The sequence below is a fragment of the Tenrec ecaudatus genome, chromosome 1 (assembly GCF_050624435.1).
Source record: "Tenrec ecaudatus isolate mTenEca1 chromosome 1, mTenEca1.hap1, whole genome shotgun sequence".
Classification (NCBI taxonomy): Eukaryota; Metazoa; Chordata; class Mammalia; order Afrosoricida; family Tenrecidae; genus Tenrec; species Tenrec ecaudatus.
In genome coordinates, this window is record NC_134530.1 from 194,751,134 (window position 1) to 194,761,422 (window position 10,289).

The 10,289-nt window shown below is 50.6% G+C and overlaps 1 protein-coding gene across 1 annotated transcript; it reads left to right on the top strand.

Annotated features, from left to right (window-relative positions):
• The first annotated feature begins 1,539 nt into the window (after nucleotides 1-1,539).
• Nucleotides 1,540-3,665, top strand: IER5 (immediate early response 5). Its single transcript, XM_075528102.1, has one exon. The coding sequence runs from the start codon at nucleotides 1,751-1,753 to the stop codon at nucleotides 2,654-2,656; it is 906 nt and encodes a 301-aa protein (XP_075384217.1). The 5' UTR covers nucleotides 1,540-1,750; the 3' UTR covers nucleotides 2,657-3,665.
• The last annotated feature ends 6,624 nt before the right edge of the window (nucleotides 3,666-10,289 follow it).

The window sequence follows — 10,289 nt, forward strand, 5'->3', positions numbered from 1 at the left end:
CCCAGGTGTTTCTCCTGCCTCAGTGTCCCCTTGGCCAAATCCAGGTGAGAATGGTTATGGTTATGTATCTTCCACAAAACAGGGCATAGGCGGTATGTCATTTCTTTTTTTAAGAAAAATGACCTCATTTTGAGGCTATTTGCCCAGATTCATCGGGTAGGTCCAGGTTCCCAGTTCAGGATCCTGTACCACCCTGTGGTGACTCTGGCCAGAAAATTCTGGAACACACACACACACACACACACACACACACACACATTTTTACCTTAAGGTAAAATGAAATTTTGACATGATGGTGGGAACACGGGACTTCTCTATTTGTATTTTTAGAACTTGCTAGATTTTTCCAAGGGTGTACAGACCAGTTTTTGAAGAAAAATCAGTGTGGAAAATCTGTGATGCTTTCCATTTGTAACCGGGTGTGCCCTCAGAAACTAGAGAGCGGAGGGACAGGTGTCGTCTGGAGCACCAATGACGCTGTACCTAGGTGCGATTCCTTGCTAGGAAGCGGAACTTTCGTGACTAGTTGCTATTGAGCCCGTTCCTACTCACAGCGACCCACGCGTGTCACAGTCAAACTGTGTCCAAAGGACTGTCAAGCTGTGACTTTTCAGAAGCAGATCAACAAGCCTGTTTCTGAAGGGCCTCTGGGTGGGTTTTACCAATCTCCAACCTCTCGGCTCTTTTCATGACCCCAAAAACTCCTTGGGAACTTTTACAATTGGCAGGTGGTAAAGGTGCCTGTGCCACTGAGCTATATTTACATCCAGATAACAGTTATCTTACAACTACTACTACTACACATATGCCAAATATCTTGTAGTAAATGTATTTGTAAAGTGACATCAAGAAAAGTCTGCGTTTCCAGTTGACTGGGCGCTTACAGGTGTATGTGTCACCTGGAAATGGGTAGCTGGTCCGGGAAGGAACAGGACTTTATTGCTGAGCAGAGTCCGCTCCAAGATAAGCTGATGAAAGTTCGAAAGGTTTCGTTCCAGCTAGCGCACGAGCCCCAATCTTTAACGCCAAACACTAGACGCTGTGGTTCTCAACCTGCCTAATGCTGCGACCTTTTAATACGGTTCCTGATGTGGTGGTGACCCCCCAACCATTATTTTTGTTGCTACTTCATAACTGTAAGTTTGCTACTGTTATTAATCTTAATGTAAATATCTGATATGCAGGATGCATTAAATGACCCCTGTGAGTCATTCGACCCCTAAGGGGTCGCGACCCACAGGCTGAGAACCACTGCACTAGCGGCTGTGCGCTACACCTCCTCCCTAACACTAGCCCTCGGAGCTCAGGCCCGACTCTCACTGATAGGTCAGACGCAAGCCTCGCCCCCTTTAAGAGCCAGCTCCGCGCGAGTAACGTTCGAATCGGCCCAGTCGCCCTTTCTCGCCCTGCGATTGGTCGGGTTTGGCGTACGGGGGCGTGTCGGCCAGCCCCGGAACGGTTGGCGGTGCTTTGTGATTGGCTGGCACACGAGGAGCCTATAAAAGGCACGGAGTAGCCGGTCTGCCCTCAGTTAGCGACAGGACCTGAAACCGGGCAGTTGTCCTGCGTGTACAAGTTAGTGGTCGGCGCGCGCGTCACTGGAGCTGTTTCTCTTCCAAGTCTTCAGATTGTGAGGGTCCACCCACGGGGCGGGCTTGTTTACGCTTCCTTCGCCTCCCAGCTTCCGAGCGTGCGGCCAGGGCTCACCCCCTCTCATCTCCACGCCAGTCCCGGGAAAGGGGGAGACAGGATGGAGTTCAAGCTGGAGGCTCACCGCATCGTCAGCATCTCCCTGGGCAAGATCTACAACTCACGAGTCCAGCGCGGCGGCATCAAGCTGCACAAGAACCTCCTGGTGTCGCTGGTGCTGCGCAGCGCCCGCCAGGTGTACCTGAGTGACCCGTGCCCCGGCCTCTACCTGGCCGGTCCCGCCGAAAGCCCGATGGCGCCGCCACAGCAGCCCGGGGACCCGGCGGCCAGGCCACCCGCGGGCTGGGGGGAGCCGCCCCCGCCGGCCTCCCGCACCGCCTGGAGGGACTCGGAGCCGCAGCCTGGGCGCCCCGCTGGTCCCGGCGAGCCCCGAACCGGTGACGCGGAGCCGGCGGCCGCTGCAACGGGAGCCGAGGACACTCTTCGGGACCCCGAGGCGGAAGCTGCCTGGCGCCGCGTGGAGGGAGCCGGCGAGGCGGAGGCCGGAGGCTCGGACGTTTTCCCCGAGGGGCCTCCAGCCGCCCGCCGCCACTGCTGCATACCCCCTGGCGGAGAGGACCAGCCGGGCGCGCAGATCGGGTGCCCCTGCGCGTCCCGACCCGCCGAGGCCGAGCCCCGCGCGCCGACCCCGGTCGGCCCCAGGAAGCGCGGCGCGGCGGGGGTGGGCTGCGTGGTGTCCGGCACGACCCCGCTGAAGAAGCCCCGCCGGGACTTGGAGGAGCAGCCGGAGGAGGAGGAGATGGACACCGGGAACGTGGCGAATCTCATCAGCATCTTCGGCTCCAGCTTCTCAGGACTCCTACGGAAAAAAAGCGCCGGGGGCGGCCGGGAGGAAGGCGAGGACGGAGAGAGCGGGCCGGAAGCCGCCGAGCCCGGGCAGATCTGCTGCGATAAACCCGTGCTGAGAGACATGAACCCTTGGAGCACAGCCATCGTGGCCTTCTGAGCCCCCCGGGTCCCGGTGAGGGACGGAGGTTGAGCATCGGGCGTCCTCGGAGTGCCGTCTGGGCCTCTCCAGGCGGCCAGGGCGACCCCTAGGCCGGGCCGGAGGCGCTGGGCGCGCTGGGGAGACTGGCTGCTGCTGCCGGGCAGCGGACACTGCCCTGGGGTTTGGCGGCCGGCTGTGCCACGAGTCTTGTGGGGCTCCTCCCAAGACTTGGGAGTTCGAGGGTTTGGGGAAAGAGAACGATCGTTAACTTTTGTGTTTGTGTATGTCTGTCTGTCTGTGTGTGTGTGTGTGTGTAAGTGTGTAAGTTTGTCTTGTTGAATTAATACTTATTTTGCCCTTGAATGCCTCATCCCATCCCCTGGGCTTAAGAGATTGGGGGCAGACAGGGACTTTCCTCTGCCGACAGCACCGAGAAGGAAGCGCAGAGATCTGGGGAGTTCCCCACTCGTTCTCGGGGGAGGAAGGGACTTTACACACGCCCCTCACATGAAAGCTAGAGCCACCCCGGGAGTCTGGAGTGGCCTTTCCTCCCAGGATTTCCCAAGACTCGAGGGATTTCGTCTGGAGCTAGAGACTTGGCTTATTTTCTCTCCGCACCTTTCTCTCACCGAAGAAACGTTTGTACCCTGTGATCACACTGGGAAGGAGGAGTGTCCACCGTCCTCTTCCTCACAGTGTGACAAAGCTCGATAAACTTCCCAGGAGAGTTCAAGCTCGGAAATATGGAGTTTATAGAGAAAAGATATATTTTTAAAAGCTCTAGGTCAGAACTACTAAGCAGTGCTTTTAAAAAGTGTTGAATGAAACAAAGTTTACAGACCGAAGCCCTACGTGAAAAAAGACCTTCTGGTTTGGTAGATACAGTGACTCCAGTCTTTGTTGTATAAAGGTTGGGGGAGCTGATGAGGTTTTTTTTTTGTACAGTATTTTCTCCTTCGATGTATTGATTTTTTGTATAAAAATGTAACTTTACGTGTCTGACACGTATTAAATATTTTGAAGCAACCTTGCTGGCTCCTTGTCTGTAATCACCTGTCTCGGGAAGGAAGTGGGAGGAGGGGAACTGAAGTGTGCAGAAAATTGAAGGTGTGGTTCTTAGTATCAGTCATGCCCAGGCTGGGGGACATTGTTTGCTCACTTCATCAGATATCAAAAGAGACACATTTCAAGTTTTCCCTCCAGATCTGAGGTTTCCTATTAGAATATCAGCGGCCTGCCACCACAACTGCCCTTGAGAAGTCCATTTGAAGCCAGTTGAGATAGTCAACAGCCCAATCTAATGCTGGTGTGACTTTGTGATCGGAAATAACAACCATCCACTTTTAAAGCCCTCCTCATCCACCTAAAAGGCTTTTGACTAAAAATTGCTTTTGGTCTCCATAATTAAATCACAACACAGGGCAATTTTCAACCTTGTAGTTAAGCTAATAGCTTATGCTAGAAATCGAATAGCGTTGATGCGAGGAAGCTGATGAGATTGATTTGTCCAACTGATGAGGCCCATCTTGACTCTGCATGGGCGTCAGGATGGAAAGTTTAAGTGTCCCCCACCCCCGCCGCCAACCACCCACTTTCTAGATAGGAAGTATGTGCCTCCCTGAAAAGGAAATGGGGCTTGTTTCAAAACAAGGTGGACCAAGGAGGGCTAGGCAAATTTGGGTTCTCACTTAGCAAAACTTCCTGAAGTGCATTTGTAACCCAATTGGTGACATCAGTGTTTGGAGCAGGTGATGATAACCAGTCGTTGGCTGATTTTACTAAATTACATGTAAGACAGCTTTTTGTCTAGGAAAAATATTCAGTATTTGAAGGGTATTGAATTATTCTAGAAGCAAACCAATTACAGAATGGTGCATTACCATTTGGGAGCACTTTAAAAGATGGTATACTGGTGTAGAGCAATTTGGAATTACAAGATGAAAATGGGGAAAACATAAAACAGCTTTAAGTAAAGGTTACACAGCCTTTGAGCAAAAGGATCATGAACAATGCCAGGGCATTGCCAGGTACCTGACAATGAGGTTCTGCCACAGCTGAGTTGGCCAATATTTGATTTTTTAAAAAAATCTGTTAGTGGTTCCTTAAGCATAAAGGATTGAAAATAGCTTCTTATATTTTATGTCCATCATCATAATATAATCCTGGAATTAAACATGATTGCCACTGAGTATATTCTGAAACGGTGGGTGGCCCAGTAGGACAGAGCAAAACTGCTCCTTTGGGTTTCTAATACTGTAAAATCTTTGAGAGCATACAGCCTCATCTTCCTCCTGAGGAGCACCTAGTGGTTTTGAAGAGCTGACCTTGCAGTCAGCCCAACATAAAACCCACTATGCCAGCAGGGACACACACACACACAGCCTCCAGAAATTCAGCTAGCTAAGTTCTGTTACAGCCATAAAAGATCAGTCTAGTCATTAAATACTGACTCAACTGCAGAAGGTGTCCAGGACCCTAATTCTATACACATTTCATGGTAGAAAGTAGTTATTATGCTCACACAGCTATCTAAGGGCATTTTTATATTTGAAAAGGAGTAACATTTGGTGCCTTAAAGAGAGTTGACATATTTCAGATGAGACGAACTGTTCTGTTGATCTTTAGTTTCACATTAAAATGAACCATGGGACCTTGTGTCTACTTAGGGGGAAAAAAATAGAGGCTGTAAACTGGCACTTAATAGGGGCTACAGCTTTGTAGAGAATTAGCAAAGAACGTTTACCTTCATGTTTTAGAACCAGTGTGTGTAGTGGTTAGTTAGAACATAAGGTTTGGAGCTGGAAGGCCTGGGTTTGTATCTTAGCCCTGCCACTAGCTATGCGATGCTGGACAAGTTACGTCATCTCTCTGTGCCTCAGTTTTCTTAAATGTAAAATTGGGAGAAGGGTACCTAATTCATATGGTTGTGAAAATTAACGAGTCAAGGAATATAAAGCTCCCACGGCAGTTCATCCATCGCCCCTGTTAATGCAGAACTGAATTCCATGTATAAATCAGGTGTATTTGGTTAAAGAATCTTGTTATATGAACAAAAAGGAAAGAATGGGAGAATCATGAAATTACCCCATCTGTGAGTGCTGGCTTCTCTTACTTTGGTTTTCTCTGGATGCCTGGCAGTGGGTGAATATAGCTTTGCATCTGTATGCCTCACACCAATCCCGTGACTTTCCTGATCATGTCAAACAACTCTATTTTCAGGGAGGAGTAAGCAGTTGTGAAAACACTCAAGTAGCAAAGATCTTGTTGACATACAAATGCACTCTGGATGAGTAGAGGGAAAAAAAAACCAACCCTGACAGTTATTTTTAGCCTGAATTGCTCAAGCAGGGAATATTTCTTAAGCCATGCTAATTGATAGGTCCTAGGAAAGAGCTGTTCCAATGCTAGAATGGGGTTATCACACACAGTTAAATCAGATTCTGGGTTACCAGTAATGAATCTCTCATTGCAGTACCTACCCATGCTCTTGACCACTCTGGCAGGGACCGGAACCTGTAGTTTGGGTCTGGATATTTTTTTTCTTTTAAATGAATTGCTCTGCAAAAAGCCAGATGTTTAAAGTCGGTTTGACAAGTAGTCCAAACAGGTCACATTAATAAGGAACAAAGTTTTGTTAGTACAGTGCTTCTCAACCATGTCACCTACTTTCATTTTCAGAAACCACGGATGGCATTCAGAGAGAGGAACTAATGATGGAAAATGTGAACTGCCCTACCAAAGTGCTTGGGTTTCTTCTCAAGCACCTAATACCAAAACACTCACTGCCACTGAGTTGATGCGGATTCAAAGTGAGCCTATAAGACAGGGAGAACTGCCCTGGTGAGTTTCTGAGACTGTAACTCTTTATGGGTGTAGAAAGCCCCATCTTTCTACTGAGGAGTGGCTGGTGGTTTCGAACTGCTGACAACAGATCACAGCCCATCTAGCACCTACTAAAGCAGTAGTAACCGCCCCTATTCATCACTGATTCATGAATAAGAAGTGGGAGGGCATGAACCATTGGCTAACTTTGGAAGAATGCTTCCCAGAAGTTTTTTTAAGCCCCCTAGAAAATCAAATATCTGCCCTCATTTCCAACTCCCAGGGGCCCCTGTGCACAAAGCAGAACTGTGTGTCAAGACCATCATGTTGACAGGAGCAGACTGTCATAGCTTTCTCCCTCAGAGATGCTGGTGAGGGTAAACCTTTCTGGGTTAGCAGCTGAGCACTTTAACCACTGTGCCACCAGGGCTTCTGTCTTCTCAGAATTGTGATGTAGGCAAGGCATATATAAGGACAAAAAAAAGCCCTGTTTTAACCCTAGGTTGGTCCAAGTTCATCTTCCTTCCACGTGCTAAGCATGGCAACCTAACTTCAAGGCTGTGTGATGGGGTCAAAGGGCCGATACCCACTGAGACATAGAGTTAGATGGACATTTATTTCTTTAGACTCTTTTTTTTTAAGCAGAGTTAGTTCACTTCACTGCATAACCAAAGGACTTCTGATCTCTTGCCCTAAATATTCTTGTCTTGTTAGTGATTTATTTTATTTTATTCTGCTGGGCTTCCTTTTATCCCAGCAGTCACTGGGGGAAGATTTGGAACGAAAAGAAACAGGGATCCAAGCTTCCTGGGCCTGTGAAAGAAGCCATTACTACTAAGTGCTGTACTCCAGTGGGGAGTGAGGTCGGCTTCCCAGGATTCCTGGCACTCTTTCCAGTAATGAGCAGTTTATCCCTCAAGCCTTTGAAGCATTGTTGAAAAGTAAAATTCTACCCGTGGAAGCCCTTGGGAAGGGCAGCTGGGTGGGAGCAGGCTGAGGTGAGGAATCCTGGTGATCGTAAGTCACCACCCCTCAGAGCTTTAAAAAAAAAAAAATTCCTGTAATCACTCTTAAAGGCTACAATAGAACAGAATACATAAAAACAAAAAGCATATACGGGTACCCACACCTAGCTGAACGTCTCTTTCCTGATCCAATTCCAGCTTCTCCTCCATGACCACCTGCAGCACTCCTCCTCTGGGGAAATGAGGCTTTTACAACTAAAATCCCTCCCTCAAAATTGCTGTCTCCCAGAGAAAGACAAGCCCTGAGCCTCTTTGCTGAACTATCTCCTGCAGCTTGTCTCAGACCTTTGGAATCCTGAAAGCGGGAGGGGGCTGGAGAGGGAGCCTCCAGGGACTGCATTCCTGAAAGGGCCTTGCTCTCCCTACTCTCTGGCCAACAGTGGCTGCCACCGCTGCCTGCTGCCACTTAGGGGCAGGTGAGAGGGCGTCTTGGCAGCTTGCTTTTAGAAGCTGCAGGGAGAAGGGCCCCTGAGCGTGTCTAGGCGGTCTTAGGGGAAACTTGGACCTGCGGCATGTGTTGGCAAATCCACTTATTTGTACGTAATAAAGTCTTCTGGGACACGGAGCTCTGGTGCCATGGTGTGATCAGGGTCAGGCTGCGAGCACACGCCGTGTGCCAAACCCACCAGGCTCCATGGAGAAGGATGAGGCTGTCCCAATAGGGACCCACAGTCTCGGAAATCCTAAGGAGCAGTTTTACTCTGTCCTACAGTGTCCCTGAGTCGGAATCCATTCGGTAACAGTGGGTTTGTTCTATTTTGGGGGTGGGGGGAAGACAGGGTCACAAGACACCCCCTATGCCCATGTGGTAGGACAGTTTTCTCTTCCCCTTGGTTGCACTGAGGCAGCCCCAGCCCTAGCTCAGTCTTCACCCTGTTTTCTCACCATACACTGGGAGGGAATTGTGCGGGGGGGGGGGGGGGGGGGCGGGGTAGCTGTTCCCAGAATTCAGAGAGGGGCTGGAAACCATGTGTTCTTACCTGCTTGGTCTTCTGCCCACACCACCTCTCAGCTCTTAGGGCAGATGGCTTCTTGAAAACTCGTCTTTCTTAGAGTTACAAGGAAAGCCATCCCATTCTCTTTGTGCAAATCTGTTTTGCCACTGCTCAAAGCAAAAAGTTGTCATGGAGTCTGGGGGTTCCTTTGGCTCCTCCGACACTGCATCCCTCCCCTCCCCTCCCCCCCAGGATGGCAGTAGTGAAAAGTCTTCCTGTTCCTGTGCCTCACCAGACCCCCATTCCATCCTGAGATGGGGGTAGGGGAGGGGCATGCATATCCTATCCAGCAGTAAGGGCAGCCACTGACAATGCACTTGGCTCACGACCAGATGCAGGAAGCAGAGAGGGACAGCCAGAGGGGCCTGCGGTTTCATTCCAGCCCCCAACGTGGGCCGCACAGCACCTCTGTTCCCCCTTCCCTTAGCTGGGACTGCACGTGCCGCTTTCTAGAACATAGTAAATCACAGAGCTGCTCCTCTGAGAAATCCAGAAAGTGCCTCTTCGCCCGACTTCCCCCTTGCAGGCTTGGTTTGATCAAGGGAGCCTTTTTACAGTGTGTGACTAGACTACGTGGGGGTGGGGAGAGGCTGAATGCCAAGCGCCCCATCTGCAGCCCAGGTGACCCGCAGGAAGGAAGCAGGAGGGCTGTGAGAAGATGGAGGGTATGTGCCTTGGTCCCTGTGGGAAACGGCACGAGTTGCCACCGAGTGCAGATCCCTATGTAAGAAGGTCTGCCGTGGGCCAGGTGGCTCTGAGACAGGTACAGCCCGGGTACCCTCTGACTTTGCCAAAACTGTCCTACCACCTCCTGCTTTTCAGACCACTTGCAAGTATAATGCTTGCTTGCAGGTGGGGTGGGTGAACGTGCCTTGGCCTCCGCATTGATCGGCTCAGGCTCGCACTTTCTCTAACGTGCCAGCTGCTCTAGAGACCAGCGTGGCCTGCCTTTCTTTGGCCCTGGAGAGAGCCCTAAAGCAAAGTCTGTTTCAGATGCTGAGCTAGTCATGGGACGCTAAGCTGGGGTTGGTATTGCTTTATGATTTCTGTGGTTGCCTCCCTGCCTTCCCACCTCCCCCTGCTTCCAAAGGCCTTTTTTTTTTAAGGCACTCCCAGTCTGCACTGCTGAGAGCAGCTGTAAAGATGTGGGCGACTGGCATGTGGGCTGGCCCAGCTGTCTGCTCCCAACCTTGCAGTCACCTCAGCATCAGCATCTGGCCTCTAAACATAGAGCTTGCAGCTGAAGACTCCCAGGAGACAGACACAGGGGAGAGGGTGAGCAGCGAGCGGAGGGAGGCTGTCGAGGGAGGGCCTAGGCCCAGGCAGCGTTAGAATGCACCCTGGATTCATTCCTTTGTACCCCTCTGAGCAAAGGATGTATGATCTCAACTCTGAAAATATGACTCACAACTTGAAAAGTCCTTCCTTTGCCTTTGTCCTATCTCTAGCTCTTCTCCTCCTTTTTAAAGCATCCACTGGCCTCCCAGTTGTGATGTGAGGCTAAAGGAATGTTGGAAAGCAAAGCATCGGTCCCATCCACACCCCCACACCCGGCAGACCCTTGTCAAGGGGGCATAGAAAGATGCAAACAGCGGGATCCAGGCCTTCAAGGCAATGACATTTCAGATCAGAGGCAAAAATCCCCAACAACATCTGAAGGTAGATAAGGAAGCGTGGTCTGGCTCCTGTCCTTGTTAGCTGTGGTCCAACTGGCCCAGACTCCCTGTGGCTGTCCCATCCTGCACTCTCCATGACCCATTTCCAGTGGGACCACTGCACACCCAGGGTTTGCTTGGGTTGGTGTTCAGA